Here is a 23,859-nt window from a genome sequence, read left to right on the forward strand (position 1 = left end):
TATTGCCGGAAGCTACCTTGTCTGTTAGCGTTCCGGGTATAAAACTGAGCTAACGCCACATGCTGACGATGCCTTACATTTCACACTCCCCATGGGTAAGCTTAGTGATTGGCTATACTCTAATGGGAACGCCCAAACCCCATAATAGTGTGTTGTGATTTGCTCCAACTGTTTCTTCCGGAAACGCCCATCTCTTTGCGGGGCAGTTCGACACATGGTTTGGTGGAGGACGGGGTCGTATGCTTGTCTCTTGCTAGTGTGAATCGGCTGGGGTCGCGGAGGGTAGTTGCAATTTATCATGGGGAAGGAAGCAGTGCTGTTCCTGATGCTCACTCATTACACAGTGCGGCATTGCATGGGCTTCTCCCAGTCTGTGGATAGCGATTATACGTTTACCCTACCTGCGGGGCAGAAGGAGTGTTTCTTTCAGCCAATGAAGAGAGATGCCACTTTGGAGATAGAGTATCAGGTGACATGACTTTTCTGTATTGCTGCATGCACTTTGGGGTACTTTGTCGCTTTTAGCAAACACTGTAAATTGGCTTGGAAACTAGCATGACAAGAAAATGATGGCACCTCATGTTTGCTATTAAAAGTCACCGTTGTTCTGTGCTACAAGCAGGAGCAGTAGTATGCATGAGGTGTCATTTTATTTTGTTATTGCTGGGGGCTGATCACACTGCCATTTTATTTTAGGGTATGCCAAATGTCACAATCTTGTTCTTGGCTGGGCACCACCATGTTATATGGCAAGGATTGCTGGGCGGGCGCCACAATGTCATTATAACCTGGAGGCCACTACCCCATCATAACCTGGGCTCACTGTGTCAATATTTCCATAGCTCAGTATGCTGCATTCAGTGGAGAATGTGCAGTAGGGACTTAATACCTAAAAGACATACTTATGGGGGCTCTTGCTTCTTGTAAGTCTTTGTTAAACGAAGAGAGTTGCTGCTGTCAGTTTTATAAGCAGTATTTAATTGCCTCTAGTACTATGCCAGCTCCACAAGCAATAAGTTATTGGCTCCAGTAGACTGTCTGTCCAACAGGCAATGTGATATTGCTACCAGCAATCTGTTAGTCTCACGATTTGCATGTTATTGCTTCAACATTCATTCAACATTGTTCAGCAATACCCCTGGTCCTTAGGCACTACATTTGTTCCCATGCCAGTGTTAAATTAGTACTGGCTGTGCCATTTTTCTTCGGGAAAGATTTTATTTAAATATATAATCAAAAAAGAGTCCACACTATAACAGTTTAATTTCTTGGGTGCTGTAGTCTAATTAATACGAAAGCTGATGACCACCACTCCTCTTGTGGAAAATTCTGTACTGTATTACCATACATCCAGTGTTTCGGTCCCCCTTGGCACCTTTTTCAAGGATCCTTAATAATACACCAAAAAAAGTATTGCACTCAACAGGACTTGTATAAATAATGCAAAAAAGTTTTAAGCTGGCTATACACACACTGTTTGATTTTTGGACTGTGTGTGGTCTCCAAATTATCTGCCTGATAACTTTAGTACCACGGAGATCAGTCGATTGGGCAGGTTAGAAAATTTTGGTTGGATATCGATAAAATCTGTGCATGTACGATTGGTGTCTGCCAACTATTTCATGTTCAGAACATCCTCCGATTTGTTATTTTTAGGAATTTATCCTACAGTTTCATTCTGAATGTTACTTTCAGATCGATGCATTTTAATGTACGATCAATATCCGAGCATTCGTTGGAAGAAGACTAAAATTTGAACATGTATGGCCACCTTTGTTTAAATGCCCAATGTTTCTGTCACACTTGGTAACCTTTCTCAAGGGAAAACAAACAATGAAGTGATAAGGGTCTGCTCTCTTATCACACTTCATTTTGTTTTCCCTTGAAAAAAGTGTGACTGAAACGTTGGGCATTTAAAATACTGTCATGGAAAAACATGTTTGTTTTTTCTCCCACGTCTAGGGGGACACAGGGACCGTGGGGTAAAGGCCCCTCCCATCAGGAGGCAGGACACTGAAGACAGAGCTGTGGACCCTCCTCCTCTCCCCTTTACCCCCTGTCATACCGGAAGGGGTTCAGTTTTTTCAGTGTCCTGCCTCAGGAGGTTAGGAGCGGCCTTAGGTAGGCCCATCAATTAAAGGATCCGTCGGTTAGTGACTAGCACTAACATCTGGGGTGATGCCGTGTCAGCGTGGCCTGTTCACTAAAGGCTAACCCCCCACGCGGGATCACCGTGTATGCCCCTTAGGGCACAAAGAAGGGAGACAGATGCTCTGCACAAGCACTCCCCCTCCACGAGAAAAGGTGAGTGCGGCACCCCGGAGAGATCCCCCTGCATACCCGCCGGTGCCCGCACACTACCTGCACTATGCACGGCTCAGCCTCCTTCATGCTGGCCCTGCTTCTCCCGACTGCGCGCTAGCCGGCGGCGTTCCACCGCCGGAGGCGCGCCGGGTGTGACGTCACTCGCGCGCCCCCGCTTTCGCGCCCTTTGACTTGCGCATTGCGCGCATATCGCTTCCTCTTCCGCTCCACGCCATTCCAGGAGCCACACGCGGCCAGTACCAGCGCCACCAACACGCTGAGAGTGCGGGCACCCCTCCTCTTCTCCCTCAAGCAGCGGGTCACTGCAGACAGCCACTATTACCAGGCTACACCCTCAGCATGACTGACGGTAGGGGGGATCTTTTTTCCAGGGGGGGCAGACACGCTAACCATGCGGTCTCCTTTTTTGCCTGCTCTAAATGTCTCACAAAATTTAGAGAGGGTCAAGCTGAACCGCTCTGTACAACTTGCAGCCCAGCCCAGTCCCTATCATCAGACATCACTGCCTCATGCACTGCGGCAACCTCAGATGGGGCACCCAAGGCTCCCTCTCCCACGGGGATCACTGATCCTCAGGGCACCCCTGATACCCCTGGATGGGCAATTACACTGTCACAGTCCCTGGCCAGCTTGCAATGTATACCGCTGCTGACATCATCCATTGACAAAATGCTAACTAAACTAGCTTCTTCACCTACCACTAGCAAGAAGCGAAAGAGGACGGCCAGCCGTCCAGCATTAACCACAAGGGACTCTCCATCTCCTCCATCATCTGATGAAGAGGAAGCGAGCGAAGGAGAAGTATTTTCATCTTCCTCCACGTCCAACTCAGATGTAGAGGACTCTACAACCAGTGCAGCCCCCAACATAGACAGCCTAATCAAAGCAGTACTTGAAACCCTACAAATTCAAGAGGAAGAGACAAAAAAGACAAAGTCTTCATCACTATTCAAGAGACAACATAAAACCTCAGCTGTGTTTCCAGCCCATGATCAGATGCAAGCCATGATATCAGAGGAGTGGAAGACACCAGACAAAAAGTTCCAGATTTCAAAACATTTCAATCGACAGTATCCCTTTCCTAAGGAGGCTGTGGAGAAGTGGAGCACACCCCCAGTGGTTGACGCTCCAGTATCACGCCTTTCCAAGGCCACTGCTCTTCCAGTACCGGATGCCTCGGCCTTCAAGGACCCCACAGATAAGAAGATGGAAGGGCTACTCAAGGCCAATTTTATCTCCGTGGGATCGGCGTTGCGACCCGTATTGGCATCTGCCTGGGTGAGCCGGGCTGTCGAAACCTGGTCCGCCTCCCTTCTACAAACAGCTCAGGAGGGTGGATCTAGGGATCAGATGATCCAGCTTGCGGCCTACATTCAGGAAGCCAACCAATTCCTAGCAGACGCCTCCCTGGATGCGGCTCGGGTCCTGGCCAGAGCCTCCGCCCTCTCGGTTGCAGCTCGCAGGGCCCTGTGGCTGAAGCTTTGGTCCGCGGACCTGAGTTCCAAGAAGTCCTTGGTCTCCATTCCCTTCCAGGGCTCCAAGTTATTCGGAGAGGAACTCGACAAGATTATCTCGCAAGCCACTGGGGGCAAGAGCACCCTGCTACCTCAAACTAAACCCAAATCGGCATTCAACCATAGAAGAGGTCACTCCTTTCGCAACCAAAGCTTTCGCAACAACAACAAAGCCAATACATCCACTACTCACCAATCATCCTTCAAGGGACGCTTCCCTAACAAGGGAAAGTCCCCCTGGCAGTCCCGCAAGCCCCAGCCCAAGTCACCAAGTGACAAGACCGCACACTCCTGACTACATTCAGGAGATCCCAGACTCCAGTCGCATAGGGGGACGACTTCAACTCTTCGCGGATGTCTGGAAAGCACATGTGGAAGACCCATGGGTAGTTCAGACTGTCACAACCGGCTACCGACTAGAATTTCACCAGATTCCGTCAGGACACTTCTTCATGTCCAGAGTTCCACATCAGGCCCCCAAACAACAGGCCTTCCTCTCCATAATAGAGAGACTGCGCAACACAGGGGTAATTGTGCCGGTACCCCGAAACCAGAGGTTCCGGGGGTTCTATTCAAACCTTTTTATAGTTCCAAAGAAAGATGGCTCCTTTCGCCCTATCCTGGACCTAAAGCTCCTGAACAGATGGATAGTTTACCACAAGTTCAAGATGGAATCAGTCCGTACCATCATCCGGGCTTTGGAACCAGGAGACTTTCTGGCCTCCTTGGACATCCGGGACGCATACCTACACGTTCCAATTTTCCAGCCACATCAACAATACCTCAGGTTTGCCTTTCGGAATCAACATTTTCAGTTTGTCGCACTACCCTTCGGTCTATCTTCGGCTCCCCGAATATTCACGAAGATCATGGCATCCATGGCAGCCTTCCTTCGTGTCCGAGGTGTGTTCATAATGCCGTACTTGGACGACCTCCTTATCAAAGCGAGATCCAAGGAGTTGGCCGAGCACAATGTACAACTGACAGTCCAGAACCTTCAGATGTTCGGATGGTCCATCAATCTGGTCAAGTCGTCCCTGTCTCCCAGCCAGAACATGATATTTCTGGGCCTACAGTTCCAGACAGAACTTCAGAAGGTATTTCTCCCAGGAGAAAAGCGGCTCAAGATCCAGAGATCGGTCAGACTACTCAGAACAACAGCACACCCCACAATTCAAATGTGCATGAGAGTACTGGGGCTAATGGTCTCCACTATGGAGGCAGTTCCATTTGCCCAGTTCCGCCTCCGACCTCTTCAGATGACAGTGTTGAAGTTCTGGAACAGGTTATCACTGCATCAGAGAATAACCCTGCCAGAGACCACCCTGAGATCGCTAAGCTGGTGGCTGACACCGGAACGATTAACTCAGGGAAAGGCCTTCCTGGAGCCAGTGTGGTTAATAGTAACCACAGACGCCAGCCTCACCGGATGGGGGGCAACCTTTCAAGGAAGAGCCGCACAGGGTCTCTGGACACAGGAGGAAGCCCGACTGCCAATAAACATATTAGAACTAAGAGCGATACTTCTAGCACTCTACGCATGGGAATATCTTCTGAGAAACCAAGCGGTGCGAATTCAGTCAGACAATGCCACAGCAGTGGCATATATAAATCGACAGGGCGGCACAAGAAGCAACAGGGCCAACCAAGAAGTGACCCTCATCCTAGAGTGGGCGGAAAGAACCAACACTCAACTGTCGGCGATACACATTCCCGGAGTGAGCAACGTAGAGGCCGATTTTCTCAGCAGACATCATCTGGACCCGGGAGAGTGGCAACTGCACCAAGATGCATTCTTGTGCTTGACACAGAAATGGGGAGTTCCGGAAATCGATCTGATGGCCTCCAGGCACAATCGGAGAGTTCCCAGATTCTATGCCAGGTACCGCGACCCCCTAGCAGAAGGAGTGGACGCCATGACCCTCCCATGGCGATTTCGACTAGCATACGTTTTTCCCCCTCTTCCAATGTTACCACGGGTGTTACGGAAGATAGCCAGAGAATCGGTCACAGTAATCCTTGTTGCACCACGTTGGCCAAGGAGATCCTGGTACTCAAGTCTTCTAGAACTGTCATTAGAACCTCCAATAATACTCCCAATATTTCCTCAACTTCTGTCCCAAGGGCCAGTATTTCATCACAAGCCTCATCTCTTCACCTTAACGGGATGGCTCTTGAGGCGTCAGTACTGAGACAAAAAGGCTTCTCAGAGGAGGTAATCATGACTATGATTAAAGCCCGAAAACCGGTGACGTCAAAGATCTACCACAGGGTGTGGGAGTGCTATCGGCGATGGTGCGATGATGAGAAAGTTTCGTTCATGGAATTCAGAGTGCCTCGCATCCTACAGTTCCTCCAAGCAGGCCTTAAAAAAGGTCTCAGGTTGGGCTCCTTAAAGACTCAGATTTCAGCCCTATCGATTCTATTCCAAGAACGCATAGCCCTCTCAGAAGACGTCCGCACGTTTCTCCAGGGTGTTGCCCGCATCTCTCCCCCGTTCAGACATCCCATACCTCCATGGGACCTAAATCTGGTATTGAACGCTCTCCTCGACAGTCCCTTTGAGCCTCTGACGGAGGTGGGGGTAGAGATGCTCACATGGAAGACTGTTTTTCTGGTCGCCATATCTTCAGCCAGAAGAGTGTCGGAGTTGGGGGCTCTATCCTGTTCAGACCCATTTCTAGTTTTCCACGAGGATAGGGCGGTACTTAGGACTTCTCCTGGTTTCCTGCCCAAGGTGGTGTCCAGCTTCCATATAAACGCGGAGATCGTGTTACCCTCGTTTTGCAACAAACCAGCGAATGACAAGGAGACCAGACTCCATCGACTGGATGTAGTCAGAGCGCTTAAGACTTATATCTCTCGCACTCGATCTTTCAGAAAGACAGACTCTCTATTCGTGATTCCGTCAGGAGCGAAAAAGGGTCTTCCAGCCACGAAAACCACTATTGCACGCTGGATAAAAGAGACAGTAAGAAGAGCTTACCTGACGAGAAAGAAGGCGCCACCAATCCAGCTAAAAGCACATTCCACCAGGGCCCTGGGAACCTCATGGGCACACAGGAATTTCGCATCGGCTGAACAAGTTTGCAGAGCGGCCACTTGGTCATCTCTCCACACTTTCACCAAGTTCTATCAATTCAACACTTACCTGTCGGCGGAGGCAGCCTTCGGAAGGAAGGTGCTCCAGGCAGTAGTTTCCTAAATGGTCAGAGTTCTTCCCTCCCTTCTGTGGGGTGGCTTTGGTACGTCCCCACGGTCCCTGTGTCCCCCTAGACGTGGGAGAAAAGGAGATTTATGTACTTACGGTTAAATCCTTTTCTCTCCAGTCGTAAGGGGGACACAGGGCTTCCCTCCCTGAACTCTTGTTCAAATATCTTCAGTCTTGTTGAGAGTTATCGTTATATTCTGTTATGAGTTAAGTCTTTGTTACAAACTGAACCCCTTCCGGTATGACAGGGGGTAAAGGGGAGAGGAGGAGGGTCCACAGCTCTGTCTTCAGTGTCCTGCCTCCTGATGGGAGGGGCCTTTACCCCACGGTCCCTGTGTCCCCCTTACGACTGGAGAGAAAAGGATTTAACCGTAAGTACATAAATCTCCTTTTTTGTTGTTTTTTTTAACAAATCAATTAATAGAGCTTCTCCAGCAGAATCCTGCATTGAAATCTATTTTTCAAAAACACAAATTGAAATTTTACATTTCACATGGGGCTAGCCATATTCTTCATTTCCCAGCATGCCAGAGCCATATGACTTGTGCTCTGATAAACTTCAGTCACACTTTACTGCTGGGTCAAAATTGCAAATGGTAGAGTGAATTATTTGCTATGTACTTTAGAAATAAAAAGTACACCATAAAAATCATAACAGAATCCCTTGAGAAAGGTCCCGATGGGGACCGAAATGTTATGTCGGCTGTTCATGCTATTTAAAATATACGTTTTCACTTTTATCACAAGAAATCCCGATGTTGCTGGTCTTTTTTTTTATACTATATATATTTATTATAGAAACTTTCTATAGAAGCACTGTGTCAGAATCTTGTAGTTTCCAGGCATCCCCCATGGTCTTTGCTACACTACACAAACAACACATTACCTGTGTTAACTTGAAGGCAGGGATTTTTGCTTATATACCACCTCCTCTCATCTGGAGAATACACCACGTATGCCTTAAATCATACTTATCTCAATGCTTTTAGCTATGTCCTTATGATTTTGTGTGTTACTGGATTTGTGCCCAGTGAGAGAAACAAAATCAGTTTTGCCTTGACCGACTGCAATAGTTTTGTCTGCATTCCTAATATGACTACTCACACTCTAAATTAGTAATATTTGGGTTCATATTCCCCCTTTACAGTTAAATACTTGGCATGCCCCCTTTAGCTCATAACTAAACATATTTTAAAAATTGGCATAGCACCCTGTTATTGTGTTCCAGGCATATCTTAAAAAGTACAATTACTTTTGATCCAAAACTTATTCTGAATACTGTTACAAGTGGGCATACAATGTTTAGCCTCGCTACATGAGCAAACTCTATATTATGAGCTCTTTGCCCTTAATACTTCAGGATCACCATTAGTCTCTATCTCTTCTGGTTCCATTTTGACAGTGGACTGATACATTTTCAGGCAAGACAAGGGCTGGGTACTTCCCAACAATTCTCATTGTGGGTAATCTTGGGCTTTTTGCACCCTGTATTTAAGTAAATAGTTGCTAAAAGTAGTTTACTGTAGCAAATGCTGAAAATTCGTTGGAAGCCTTGAACATAAAGAAGCATGTCTACAGTTTGCATGGCCCTTTTCATATTTTTAACTACTTCTAGTTTTAAGGGAAATGCTACCCTTTGTCTTACTTAGCAGTAAAAAGTAAAAATGTTATTGCTTACTTGAGTATTGAGTTATATTGACAAAGAAGGCCGTACATCGGAAAAACAAACATACGGCAAAGAACAACAGGAAGTCAAATAAAACCCACATATAAACAGTTTTACCTGTCTAATAAACGTCACTAGAGTTTCATTTGCCTCATGGGCTTAATTTGCCATGGAAAAACTAACAAAAAAAACAAAGTATGAAGCGACAGTCACCAGTTACTGGAAATTTTCAGACTGACCCCTCTGCCGTGTTGGCTGTCAAAGAGTTTGCACCATTTTTTTCCAGTTATCCTGCTTGGGACTTTCTGGTTCAAATTAGCTACTTATGTTAAAGGAGACATTTTATATAAAGTTCATATTCAGTTATAATATTTATCCTCCCTCAAAATGTGAAATGATGCAGAAAGAAAGATGTTTTGAAAACATTTTACTTCCTAAAACTGTCATTATATGAGAGCTGCATAGGCAACCTCTCAAGTCAGAAGCCAGAGTGAAATGAAACATGGGAGTATCGCTTCAGTCTCCCACAGGAAGTGGTCACAGCACAGGGGGAGGGGAGAGGAGCAGGGCCGGTGGCCCCAGGCACATACTGAAGAGTCTAAACCAGAAGCTGGCAAACAGTCTGGGTAGAGCACAGTTTTCAAGCAGTTATGGACATATTTGAACCCAAAGGTATTAAAATAAAGCACTTCCTTCTATTTTACATTATTTTACATGGCTTAATGCATTGTAAAAAATTATGGTATATATCCCCTTTAAGAAATAAACTCCCAAGATGACCCAGCCGGTATAAATAAAAATATTTTGATGACCGAGCAAGCAGAAACCCTCAGACCGCACCAAAGGTTGACCAGCCAAGTGCTTCAGCCTGGTGTACAAGTTTACACTACTGATATTGTTAAAATATACATTTGAGTGTGAGAATTTAGTTTTATTTTATAAGAATAAACATTTTTTTTTAAAATACAAACAAAATCAAAATAGAATAGCACATATATAGTAGCACAATAAATACAGTAACAGATAATATCCCTTAAAAGGGCAAGTAACACCACAAAACTGAAATGTTTGTGTAGTACCATAATTAATAATTATTAACACGAACAACAGTTAAGCCATGGGGCATGGACCAAAGGCATTACTCCCCAAGGAAGCAATATAAACCGGTCAGCTAAGTGAATCAGTTTTTTTTTTTACTCTGTCAAATTCTGTTTCTATTAAGCAGGTTAAAAGGGCCACAGATATCAGAAAATTTGTGCGCTACAGGCAATTACATATAATATTTATGGAGGTGTAACTACAGAAAAGCAGGCTGTATGGCCCACAACCCCATTTCTCCCGTTCTTTCTGTTGTCTCCTAATGTATATGTGCAGGGTATATGATGGGGGGGCTATGGATCAGGTAATATGGGGTGTGATTTGTTTGTTAGAAAACCTAAGGCATGTCACCTTATAGTTCTGAATATTCACTTAAGAAATATTCACTTTTTATAGTTTCAAATTGTATGTGTGCCTCTTTTTTGTTGTACCACAGTTTTTTTATTAAAAAAAAGATGTTTTGTAAGTTCTTCTGGGTGGAGAACCTGTATGTGGTTACACATTGTAAAACACTGCAAACAGCACTGCATGGCTTAAATGCGACTGTAGGAAAGCATTTAGTAATGTTGGAGTGTCTGCTTAGGTAAGTATCGCTGGGCTGTGGGGGCTTCTTTGGCCACAAATATGTTGGTAATACTGACATGTTCCTATTGCTTGAAACAGAATAGAGTTATCAGAGCAGATTGAACCACAGGTGCCTTAAAGGGAATATATACCATACATTTTTACAATGCACTAATCCATGTAAAATAGAAGGAAGTGCTTTTATTTTAATACCTTTGGGGTTCAAATATGTCCATAACTGCTTGAAAACTGTGCTTTACCCAGACCTTATGCCAGCTTCCGGTTTAGACTCTTCAGTATATGGCTCAGAGCCGCCTGCCCTCATAGACTTCTATGACACCCTCACCTACTTAAAGTGAATATTCATAGAGTGGGTGGGGCTTAGCGATGTCACAGGAAGTCCATTACTGCTCTGCTGGCTCCTCCCCCCCCCTGGCAGCAGCACAAGCAGAGAGACACAGAAGGAGGGAGGGGTTTTCTATGCTGCTGCTGAGTAAAGCCTGTCAGTCAGTGCTGTGACCACTTCCTGTAGGAGACTGAAGGACAATCCCACGTCTCATTTGGCTCTGACTTCTGATCAGTGAGGTTGTGTATGCAGCTCTCATACAATGGCAGTTTTAGGAGGTAAAATGCTTTCAAAACAGCTTTCTGCATCATTTAACATTTTGAGGGAGGATGAATATTATAACTGAATATGAACTTTATCTAAAATGTCTCCTTTAAAGAGGCCATACATGTATGAAGCCTTCAGAGGGGCCTGCCTAAACCATATCTGTCTGACAATTGGGCACATGTTGATCAGGAAGGTTTAAAAATCCTGTTGGGGCGAGGAGCATATTGGCTCACTGATGCAGTCTTTGCCCTAATTCCCTGCTTCCTGTCAGTGCGAGTTGTTCGGCCCAAGGGCAAAGCAATATTCCAATATCACCCACCTCAAACTGGGCATATGGGGGGGGGGGCACTCATTTGGTGACCTCACCAAACTATTTTCTGCATTTAATTATTTGTCTAGTATTTCATCTGAATATTGTTGTTTTTCACCAGTGGGTCAATTCTAGGACAGGCCAACACAGTTTAAGCCTCATACATATTGGACTTTTAACAGCTCCACTCACATCACCCCTCTTTAATTAAAAACTTTAATGTTTTTAAAATAATTTCACCCTGCAGGTCTTGGATGGTGCTGGTTTAGATGTGGATTTCTCTCTAACGTCTCCAAATGGTGAACTTCTACTGTCAGAGGAACGGCAATCAGATGGGGTTCACTCGTAAGTAAAATTAGACAGCTCCCACTAGCCACAGGGCAAGTATGACAGTTGTGTTGGGTATTAGTCTAGTTACCTTTTTGCTGTATGATTTTTCCCCACAGGGTAGAAACAATTGACGGAGATTACCAGTTCTGCTTTGACAATTCGTTCAGCCGTATGTCTGAGAAAGTGATCTTTTTTGAATTGATTTTAGACCACTTGAATGATGAAGGAAACGAGCTAGAGGACTGGAAGAGTTATATTACAGGCACAGATCTGTTGGACATGAAGCTGGAGGATATCCTGGTATGGCTTTTTTTTTTGTGTGTGTGTGCTGTGACTCAGAGTTGGTGATATTAGTGGCACGCTAATTTTAGGAGGCTATTTGTTTTACATTATATTTATGGTATGAGGACAGCTGTGCTTGATGTATATAGAACATCATGTCATTCATTTTTTTTTTTTTTTTTAGATAGAGCCTACGGTGCTAGGCTGCCTGCAGTGGGAGAAAGATCCCAAGGCGGGCAGCTATGTTGTGGCACAGACATGCACATAACAAGCGATTGCCACAACTTGCACATTATGCACATGGTTTTTACCCATTAAAAATGTGCAGTATTTTTATTTTGGGGCATTAAAGTCCACATTTTTGTAGTTCTTTTCGTATAGGGTTTCAAAAGTAAAAAGTGTAAAGTAGCATGTGAAACATTTTCTGAATTAAAAAAAAAAAAAGAAAAGTCTACATGGATGTTAGGTGCAAGCTTAAACAATACACTAAGTTGCTAATACAACACATTTATGTTCACGCTTGATGCAAACTATTGTTCGAAAAGATGAATTCTATTTAAAATTCAAATTATATTTAAGTTACATGTATAGTGTACTCCCTCATCTATAAGCCTGAGACAAAGGCAGCGATTAGGAACTCGTTAGGTCATTCTCTCTATATATAAACTTAAAACATAAATACAAAGGGGAAATACAGTATTATTTGTCTTATATAGAACCTGTCTAATATATATATATATATATATAATTTCTCTTTTAATAACATACCTTGCGAGAAATGCATCCTTATGTGTTTCACTACAATTGAGCAGGTAATTTACTCCAAACAGGACATGCTCTATTGTAATGAAAAGTAAGAAACCCATACATTAACTCTCTCCATCCCTGGGGCCAGCTAATAACTGTTCTGTGCATTGCCACATTAAAGGAACAGTAACACCAAAAAATGAAAGTGTATAAAAATAATTAATATGTTATATACTATTGCCCTGCACTGGTAAAAGTTGTGTGTTTTCTTCATAAACACTACTACAGTTTATATAAATACCCTACTGTGTATCCATGGGGGCAGCCATTTAAATTAAAAAAGGAGAAAAGGCACAGGTTACTAAGCAGATAACAGATAAGTAGCATAGATTCTCATTGTATTGTAACCTGTGCCTTTTCTCCTTTTTTCAATTTAAATGGCTGCCCCCATGGCTACAAAACAGCTATTTCTATTAACTATAGTAGTCTTTCTGAAGCAAACACACAACTTTTACCAGTGCAGGGCAACAGTACATTATATTTTAATTATTTTAAAACATTTTTATTTTTTAGTGTTACTGTTCCTTTAATGGGGAACTAAAGATGTATGCTAGAAATGTTGTACATTGTGTTACTGTACGTGCCCAAAGCACCACAGCCTTTTGGGAAGATCTATGCCCCCAAAGATGCCCCAGTAGCTCCCCATCATCTTCTTTTCTGCTAACTCACTGCATATGCTCTGTGCTTCTGATGGTTACAGAGCCTGGGGACCTACTCACAATATACTGAATATATAGAATATAAATGTCACAATATATGGCTGATTAGTAATTAACACAGATGATTACTGCATGGCAGCTCTGAAACCAGTGCTATTAGCATCAGACTTTAATCATCAGCCCATTAGGATCAGCTTATATGACAAACATCATTTTCTTTGCTTGATAATTTCCGACAACCCCTAAACTTGCTGTTTAGAGTGCACTGAGCATGTGAGTGTCATAGACACTTTCAAGTATGGTCACCCCCTGTAACAACTTTAAAGGACTGGATTATTACTAATATAGAGATGTTGAACCTTTACTCTGGTTCAATAAGTTCATTATATAAAATATGGCATGTCTAGCCCTATTCATTTTTAGGGTTTAGTTCTCATTTAAGAAGCATGCAGGGGGGAAAAAAAGCACAAACTGCACATATAGAACTGCAGGTTCTAGAGCAGGTATTCCTAACCTTTTTTTACTTGTGAGCCCCACAAGCATGAAAAAAGTTCCTTGGGGATTCCAAATAAGCATGTTATTGGCTATTTGCTAGCCTGCAGGGGGCTCTGCTTGGAGTAAAACTGCACCTTTATGCCTCCAAAACTGGTTTCCAAGCCACAGATTTAAAAATGGGCACATACTTTTTGGACACTGAAACCAACACTGGTTGGGGGATCACTGTTCTAGAGGATGAAACGGTTAAGCTTGAGTAACCTTTAACTGTCCTTCATTTTTATTGCTTCTAGGAAACTATTAATAGTGTGAAAGGACGATTAACCAAAAGTGCCCAGATCCAGACGCTACTAAAAGCATTTGAAGCTCGAGATCGTAATCTTCAAGAGAGTAATTTTGAAAGAGTGACTTTTTGGTCTGTTTTCAACTTGACAGTGATGGTTGTGGTGTCAGCTCTCCAAGTCTATATGCTAAGAAGCCTTTTTGAGGACAAAAGGAAAAGTAGGCTCTGACAAACTATGGCCAAGAATTTACAACAAAATATTCTTTGAGTAGTTTTTATAACCTCTCAGGGCTGGCAAGTACAAGAACCTTTTCCCCCCAATCCCTGATGTTTTACCATTCAGATATTGGGGTCTCAAACAAAATCTTGCCCCGAAGAGTAACTTGAAAAAAATATTCAATGTTTACCATTTTTTGTATATTGACACAGAAGTTTTGGTATTAATGCTTCATTTGAATTTAACAGTGGCAAAACGTTCCCTCATTTCCATATTATCTGCACCGGAAAGGTTTCTTTTGTCATGCAGCAATAACTTGCAGGAATTGCAGAAAGAGATTAGACCCATAACTGACATATGCCCCCCCTCCCATATCGGCAAAGCCACTTGAGGCCTGTTCCCCACCTGATGGAGACCCCAGGCATTACTAGAAGGCTTGGGGAGCTTTACGATGGATTGTAAAAGGTCACTGTAGTACTAATTTTATTTTGTTCTTTATTGCTGTGAATTGTAATGAGGTAAGTTTTATTGTGATTATGCTAAAAACTGTTAAACTTTGAAATTAATAAATGTTGAAGGGTTGTCACTAATTTCAGTAAAAAAATGAATATTGTAGTATTCAAAGCTTTCTTTGTGATTTATGGGGAATAGACTATCGCCACAGTGCAGATATCTGCATTGCATGCTGAGTTCTTATAACAATAAACTGAAGTCTTGTCCTTTGCCAACACTAACTAGTTGAGAGCGGTCATCTAGAAGAGCTATGTTCAGCAGTTATTTGATATAACTACCGAGCACTGCATTAAAGGGGGGGGAAAGGGATGTTTGGCTGAACTCCCAAAATCCTTTGTAAAAGATTTGGCCGAATACTGAAACTAAATATGCAAATTAGGGTGTCAAAGGGTTAAGCACATTTTTCAACTTTATATGAAGAAAAGATTATTTATTTGGCCAAATCTGAATCAGTCAGAACCAGTTATACCATTTTTATTCGTAACTAAGCACGTTCGTTTCACAAGTAGGATTTCTTCCCCTGAAAATTTGAGAAATAAGTTGTTTATTAGTTTCCTCACCCTATTTACTCATACAGCAAACAACCCAACCAGGCACTGAAAGGGTCTCGTGCTGGTATCAGCCAATTAGGGTGCAGTTGTCGCTGGGTAAAGGAACTTAAATTGAGTGTTACTGATAGAATTTTATCTTTAATTTACTTAGTATAGGCATATTTACACTTGTGGCAGTGTCTTATTGACAGTTTAAGTAAATTAAATAATGGAGTTTTCAATAAAATAGTATAGCTGTGTGTTTCAAGGTAGAATTTTACTTTCTTAAATAAGATGAAACCATTTTTTTTAAATCAGTAATTTGAATTTCTAGATAAGGAAATCAATCCAAACTGACATAGGCATGTACTGTACACTTAACATAAGAAACTGATTTATCAGAAATAAAATTGTAAAAAAATTTGAAGGACATACTGAAACTCTTCCTAGCATTCATATAGTGCTGATCTCCTGATATAAAACCTATTAGTATACAATATGTGCACCTCATGCTGTGACATTTTTTTTATTTCCTTTCCCTCAAGGACAAGAATAGCTATGTATGTACAAACTGCCAGACACAGGGAAAAAATGACTGTGGGAGATTTGCAGCACCAACTCTTCCATTAATAATTAATGCGTTACCAGCAATTTGCTCATTTTAATTTTTTCCTTAAACACATTGCTATTAAAAAAAACAAAAAAAAACATGTAAGATTCTATTCAGTAGTAACACTGTACATTTGAGGCATAGGTCTCATAGTTAGGCACAAAACGCTGCTGAATAGAATCCCAAAACGATCAATAAATTGTTATTAAAATATATATATATTAAAATCAGTTCTAATTGAAAAGTGAGGGGAAAAAATGCAACCATTTTACAGAAACAAATATGACCGATTACTCTGGCCTGTGCTGGTCTCGTATTTGTCCTAGAATTGGGCAAGTGAAAGCACCAAATGGTCCTGAGGAAGCCTCTGCTGTGTAAAATACTGCATTTGTCCTGACATAGTCTTTGCATTTGTTTTTGAAACTGAATAATCTCCTAATCACATTTAAGTACAATTTTGCATAGATCACCTTTTAAAACAACTTGCTACTTACACAGACAATTTACAAAGTTAAAAGTCTTAAATACATTGTGTAAAGCCATAGTGCCATCCAGTAACAGTAAGAGCACAGAAGTACAGAGAAGTGAAGCAGAATAATCTACAGACATCACCAGTCATTAAGCTGCTTAACAGCTGGATTTATAGCTCTTGGAAACCATAGGCTTAAAAACAATGCCAACAACCCCTGGTGAATGTAGGCTGGAAAGACCCCCAAAAATGCTTAGAAAAAGGAAATGGCTTTGAAAAGGCACAACGTAGTATGATTTTTTTTTTTTTTTTACAGAGCCAAGCCATGTACAGAGTGTGTGCCAATTTCTGTGTTCCTTAACGAAAATTAATATAACCCCCTAGGTAACAGCCGTTACAGCGCAACTCTGTAGTTCATAACAAAAATTTTCTTTGGATTCTACTAAATGGAAGAGGTAAATGTGTTTATATCCCATTTTCTGTATAACTCAACCATTGCTTCGGGTAAAGCTAATTTATTTTTTTAAGTTAAACTCTTTTGGTTTTGGGTTCATTCAGTTTTTAGCCCTGGAGCTGGCCTGCTCTACAATGCCATTCTAAATTCCATTTTTGAGGTTGTTTTAAAAATGACTGCAGTGTAGAAAAAGTACTGGTTGGATGGGTGAGAGTTGCAGCTATGGTGGCACTTCGGCTTTTAAACACTTTAAAACAGGAAATTCTTTGTCTGCCAGACAGGCCTGCATAAGAATAAGATGCAAGCCTCTTCGGTAGAAGAGAGGGCAATACTTGCTAAACATGAAAGCCACATTACATACACAATACATTAACAGGTTTGATTAGAAATACTGTAAACCAGATTCTCAGAAATGTGCACTGTTGCAGATATTTGGTTAAAAGCAGTGTTCCCTCTGGTAAACAGTGGCACAAATTGTGAAACAAATGCAGTAAAATTGCCACCCCAGTGGGCATTTTGTATTACAGGGTCAGCAGTGAGCATGTTGAGAGACCTTTTGTACCACAGGGCTTGCAGGCACCTTTTTAAATAAATGGTCTTACAGTACAAGAAGCTATATATCCTCTTCATATCGCACAGTTGGAACGAATTCAGGAGGCAGTTGCCCCATCCCACTCTACAAGATACTGCACCTTTCCATCAAGCGTTACTCGGCGTGCCAAAATACGATACTTTTCACCACATGCTATCCTGCCCGCAGCACCAAAATAATTAGTAATGGAATTCTTCAAATGATTCAACTGTAAGTCCTGCTCAGTCAAGTTTTTAACAATATCTGTATTGAGTCCAGCAGGCTGCAAATCTTCTTTGCTTTCATCATTCTTTGTAAGGTCTGAATTGTGAGTCTGCAGAGCTCTCCGTGGAAGGCGTCCCCTCTTTTTCTGTGGTGGTATTGAAGCAGGCCAGGTCCGGCCTGTGCGGGTCACCCTCCTGAAGTCAGGCTGAGGACTAAGAAAAAAGTACACTCTTTTAAAAGTTCACCCACGAAAAAAAAAAAAATGCTAACTACTTAAGTTTACTAATTGTTATACACATCTAGTACCCTACAACAGGAGCTACTGTAAAAATAACTATAAAACAAATCCAATTAGCGTAGGGGAGAATAAGAGGTCACCATTTGTCCTCCTAACTACTTAGGGGCAGTAAGGTGGTCATTTATACAGTAAATAAATAATTCACCACACCCAGTCAAAATACTCATCATGGTTTTTCACAATTACCGGACAATTCAAAATTTAGATGTAGAGCATCCCATATATGTATATTAGTTGAGAACATGCCTATTCATTGGTAATTAACCTATTACTGCCGCTCTAATCCTATGGATGACCACAAGGTTTCTTTTGCCCACCCCTATAATTCATACCTTGGCACGTTCACACAACTCTCCCTAGTACGAGGGTACTAAAATTCAAACACTATTGCAGTTTACACTTCATGTAGGGATGAACCAAAACCACTATTTAAAGATTGGGCCAAACCATAAATTCTTTGTGAAAGATTCGGCCGAATAAGGAACCGAATCCTAAATTGCATATGCCGATTAGAATAAGAAAGGGTATAAGAGAACTGCACACTTTGCTAGTGGTGAAAAATTTTCACCTTCCTTGTTTATGTGACGTATATCCAATCTGAGTCATGCTGTAATTAATAGTATAGATATTAAAGTACATACATATCATCAAAATAAGGTTGGTGGGGCAAGTATGATTTATTAGGTATGTGGGGGGGAAAAGCGAGGAGCAACTATAGCTATATCTTTAAATTTTATCCATGAACCCCCAAACCTTTTCAAATTTCTGTGGAAAACCTCTCCTCATATATGTCAATTTATACAGTGGGATAGCTTTATGAATCAGGTCTTCCCAAAGCTTCTGAGAAAAGCCTTCAGAGGCTTTCCATCTCCAGTCTATGGCCTTTTTGGCATACATAAAAAGTAGAAACTACTCTTTCCACCTGGCTGAGTAGTAGTGTGACTGGGTCAAGAAGAATTGATTTATTTAGTTTGAGTTGTATTTGCGCAGGGGCAAGACCAGATCATATGGAACAAAATCAGCGGGCTGATTGACATCTAAGGCAATTCTCACTCACTGTTGGGGTTCATCCTATGGAGGTAATATGGTGTGAGGAATTTAAGCTGCGTAAATTTGTCCCTAGAGCATATTAACCCTTGTGTTGTAGTCTATAGCACATCCTGCCATACTTCAGCCGTAATATCTGGCTTATCTCCCCACTATTTATTGAGAAGCTTTCTACGTGGGGAATTAGCTGCTGTTATCAAGTAGCTGTAGAAGAGCAACAGTGTTTTATTTTTTTTAGTTCAGGGTTGTGAACGGTGGTCTCCAGTATTGATCAGTTGTGTACAGAATTTGTCAGTTATATCATGTGTTAGTTGGAAGTACCTGAATAACATTTTATTGGGAGGAACAAATCTTTCTTTGAATTCAGGGGGCTCTAATCATTTCCCATCACTTATTATATCTGAGGTATAATATGGCAGTGTGCCCAGAGATGGGGATCTGGGACCCGGGTCAAAGGTGGAAGTTTGCGATTGCACCATAGTGGGGTGTATTTGGAGCAGGATTTTTGTACCCTGGGAAGAGGTTGGGGATGAATTGCCATGCCCGTACAGTGGCTAACATGAGGGGGGGAGGGATGCCTTTTGGGTATACCTGGTGCCCTTATGTATTAAGTTTTTAAAGGAACAGTAACACCAAAAAATGAAAGTGTATAAAAGTAACTAAAATATAATGTGCTGCTGCCCTGCACTGGTAAAAGTTGTGTGTTTACTTCAGAAAGTCTACTATAATTTATATAAATAAGCTGCTATATGTAGCCATGGAGGCAGCCATTCAAAGGAGAAAAGGCACAGGCACATAGCAGATAACAGATAAAACACTATTGTATTCTACAGAACTGTTATCTGCTATGTAACCTGTGCCTTTTCTCCTTTTTTCCAGCTTGAATGGCTGCCCCCGTGGCTACACAGCAGATTATATAAATTATAGTAGTGTTACTGTAGCAAACACACCAGTTTTACCAGTGCAGGGCAACAGTGCATTATATTTTTATTACGTGAAAGCTCTTTCATTTTTTGGTGTTACTGTTCCTTTAAGCTCTTACAAAAAGAACCAATTACTTGTGCCTCCAAGGTTGTGGCTGCTTGTGGCCCTGATGATGCTGCCCATCTCCATGCGTTTAATAATTGCGCAACTATGTAGTATATAACAGGGTATTAGGGGCTGCAAGCCCACCTTGTTCAGTAGGGAGTTGCAGGGTGTGAAAAGAAATTCTGGGGTATTCCCTGTTCCAGTATAGGGTCAGTGTCAAGGATCTAAGTTTCATAAAGATTTTATAAGGGATTACAATGGGATTGCCGAAAAACGTATGCAAACTTGGGGAGTATGGTAATTAGTACACCTGGTAGTTGGGCTGTCAATTTCAGACATATCTATGTTGTGGAGGTAATTATCTATTTCTGCCATGGTAACCTGTAGCTTGGTAGAGATTGAAATAATATGTCACAAATGAATTGTTAATCTGGTCAGGACTGGTATATAGTCTTGTCAGGGAATTCCCGTGGGTGAGGTGTTGTCCCAGGCCAAGGTGCCAAGTTTTGTCCCAGTGTTTTTTGTGAATTCTACACTACATCAGTGGTGGTGGAGTCTAAATTGGTGTCCAAATATGTTTCCAATCTGCCCAGCATGTGTGTCATTGACCCAGTAGGAACAAAGGTTTTTTTTTTTTTTTTTTTTAACTGTTCATAGTTTCATTTCAAATTCAACAACTACATACAGTAACATTGTTACAAATGAGTGCCCACTTGTTAATGCGGGTTACCTCTTCTACTATATACATTTTATATAAAATTGCACCTTTATGCTTTGTTACTTATCCAGGCAAAACTATCTCCTGACCAAAGCACTGGTGTCTAAGGCTGATACTCCCCTGCTGTAGCTTTTATAAGGCAGAGCTTTCCAAAGAGCAAAAACTTATTTCTTAAAGGAATAATGCCACCAGTAAAGGGACCTGGTGTATGGAGGTGGTATTATATAAAACTTTGGCCAAATTCTGGTATAAGTTCTTCTGACCAGGAGTCCCTTTGTTGCTAAAGATGTTCCTGTTGGCCTCCCTAGCAAAGTTGAAGTCCACTTCAGTTTATCCAAAAGGGGTCAAATATATAATTACAAACTATAGTGAAGATTCAAGGTGACCCCAAGTAAAGGAAGAAACTAATTTGTTACCTGAGATTCCACAGTAAAAAGCTCTGGAACAGTTAGACTAATGAAGGAATGTAACAGGTATATGGTTTCCAGCACTTGTTATGTTATATATATCCAGAGTGTATATATGGTGTGGCAATCTAGAGAATATTTCATTCTAGTGCAGATCTGTACAGATCCATTACAGGAACAGAAATGAACTATGAGGGAAAGTGGGACTAATTTAAGACCCTCTTTTACAGTAGGTCTAAAGTTTAAAATAAATTATAATAAATTTCCAATCTTGTTAGCCACTTTTTAAATACAAGCGACATTGCTGCTCCCTTACTCCTGATTGTCCATGCTCAGCACTATACAGCACCTGGCTCACCCAGCTACCTCTTTACATGACCCTCAGGCAGGCTGTATTGGTTCAGCAAACACTATCTCCTCCCAACCCCATAATAGCAGCTGTAAAAAAAAAAGGCTATGACGATGCATGAAAACTACTTAGAATGCGCACTATAGACCCATCTACCCCCCTCTGGGGCAACAAAACCCTTGGGAAATTGGCAGAAATGCCCCCCTCCAAGTCACTGGGTAAACTCAGGTATCACATCCATCAAAGATGTTTGGGAGGAGGGAAGGATGATCCCTTTTTCATCCCTATAACGCTACAACTCTCTACCAGGCTCTGAATAGCTAATATACCTCAGGTTGCAAATGACCCTCAAACACTTACAGTCTCATTCCTTGCCACCTCTGAGGACCCACTACTGTCAACCATAAGAAAGGGCCACAAAAAATGTCCACCCTATACAAATAACTAATCAATGCTAGCTGTGAGTCTGTTGCCTTGAAGTGTAGAGATGCATGGGAAGATGACCTGGTGTACCTGACGGGTGATCAATGAAAGGAGTTGCTATTAATCAAATTAAATTTGTTTCTATCAATTGCAGGCACAAGATGCTTCAACTATACCTTATCCACCAAGCATATTATACCACGGAGAAACTACACAAAATATATCCAGAAGTACCCCCAATGTACTAGATGCCAAACTGACACCTTATTCCATGTCCTCTGGGCATGCCCTGAACTGAAAAACTATTGGGTCAATATCCCAGACAAAATAGGCTCAGTAACTGATATAAGCATCAACCAAACTTGGTACTACTTAACATCACCACTGGTATTGAGCTTAACTTAGCTAGCCAGGGTATTCTTTCAAGCCCGTAGGCTTATTACCCTCAACTGGAAATCGCAAATGGCGCCTACCTATTGACACATGGCTTAGGGCCGTAAATGATACCTGAAAAAGCGACACAAGAAAAGCATTCCCTAAGCAGGAAAGGCAAACCCAACACCTTTATCAATATCTGGAGCAGCTGGCTAGCCCACGCCTCATAAGGCCCCTCCACAAGTACTATTACTTCCTTAGCGCCTCCACCCCTGTATCCATCACAGGGTATATGAACCCAGGAGGGGATTGTTATCGGTTATCTATTACCATAATTATAACTCTGATGTGAGTTCTATGATGAGACATGTATTTGACTGTAAAACTGTAAACCCTTGTAATTTCTCCTTGAGCGCTGTCAAATGTTTTGTACCTGAATAGTTTTCCTTTTACAATAAAACTTACCAGCACAAAAAAAAAAAAAAATACAAGCAACATTACACATGTTCAGTGTGCTCTTGGCTGTTGTCAACAAACTAAGCTTTTGGGTCACAGGAAATCATCAAACCACAAGAAGAACGTGATGTTTCATCTGTCAAATAACTCTTAAATTTTCCCTCATTTTACAATTTGTGGTCTCCTGAATGATGCATTTCCCTTATTTTACATTTTCCAGGATTTTAGTGTTTTTCTGGTCCCATGAAAAACGTAAAATGGGGGTTCTACTGTAATTCTACAGGGCTAATTAATAACCAGTGACATTTTTGAATCTAAATCACTACTCACTGTATGATGAAAAGTATATTCTATTTATACCTGAGCTTTATACCTTAAGCTAAAACAAGTGTTTAAAATTAACAAAAAAAGATGATGGGGAGCTACTTGAGGTAGCTTCATTAATTTGTACCTGGAAACAATAGATGAGGTAGTTTCTTTTGCACTGACAGCACCACTGGTTTCTAAATCTGAGTTACTGGATGATGAATTGGTCACCTCCGGTTTCCTGCTAAACAGAACACGTTTGTTTATAAAAACAAAACAAAAAGGCAGTAGATTAAAAACAAAACTAAAAACCCATACCTTCTTTGTTCTGGTGTATCTAACAAGGAATTCTCTGATACAGGTTCAGTATCCATGTTCTGCAAAGGATATCAATACATTTTAGAATTTATCTAGCACTGTACATTTAGTATAACTTGTACTGTTTCTCAATATTATTATTATTATTTTCTATTTATAAAATAACATTTTCCACAGTGTTATGGAATATACAAGAATGAATACAAGAAAAAACAACCAGTACAAGAGGTAAAGAGGGCCCCTGCCCAAAAGAGCTTACAGTCTACTGTCTGATTGCTATTATGCTTTAAGATAGAGGTTGGATTAATTTAATCTGTGGGACTGTTTGAAAAGGGATATTTTACTTGCCTGCACAGTTCTGACTATTGAGATCTGGCATGATATGGA

General features: G+C 41.6%; 2 protein-coding genes across 5 annotated transcripts in view; one reads left to right on the forward strand and one right to left on the reverse strand.

Moving 5' to 3' along the window:
* The first annotated feature begins 150 nt into the window (after window positions 1-150).
* Window positions 151-15,292, forward strand: tmed5 (transmembrane p24 trafficking protein 5). Of its 2 annotated transcripts, NM_001016560.2 has the most exon segments (5): window positions 195-469; window positions 11,549-11,646; window positions 11,748-11,931; window positions 14,168-14,367; window positions 14,370-15,292. In NM_001016560.2, coding segments are annotated over 5 exon segments (663 nt in total). In that variant the 5' UTR covers window positions 195-298; the 3' UTR covers window positions 14,380-15,292.
* A 383-nt stretch (window positions 15,293-15,675) lies between these two features.
* The window catches only part of mtf2 (metal response element binding transcription factor 2), a 35,938-nt gene continuing 27,754 nt past the window's right edge, over window positions 15,676-23,859 (reverse strand). Inside the window, 3 exon segments of one of the 3 annotated variants that reach the window (NM_001017339.3) lie at window positions 15,676-17,958; window positions 23,300-23,395; window positions 23,473-23,531. In NM_001017339.3, coding sequence (NP_001017339.2) covers window positions 17,601-17,958; window positions 23,300-23,395; window positions 23,473-23,531 — 513 coding nt within the window. In that variant the 3' untranslated portion in view covers window positions 15,676-17,600. 3 annotated transcript variants of the gene reach the window in all.

This window comes from Xenopus tropicalis, chromosome 4 (genome assembly GCF_000004195.4).
Source record: "Xenopus tropicalis strain Nigerian chromosome 4, UCB_Xtro_10.0, whole genome shotgun sequence".
Classification (NCBI taxonomy): Eukaryota; Metazoa; Chordata; class Amphibia; order Anura; family Pipidae; genus Xenopus; species Xenopus tropicalis.

Coding starts and splice junctions, on each gene's coding strand:
- tmed5 (XM_031900080.1), top strand. CDS start 299: ATGGGGAAGGAAGCAGTGCTGTTCCTGATGCTCACTCATTACACAGTG. Junction 11,647..11,747: donor CAATCAGATGGGGTTCACTC/GTAAGTAAAATT, acceptor TTTTCCCCACAG/GGTAGAAACAATTGACGGAG. Junction 11,932..14,167: donor TGAAGCTGGAGGATATCCTG/GTATGGCTTTTT, acceptor TATTGCTTCTAG/GAAACTATTAATAGTGTGAA.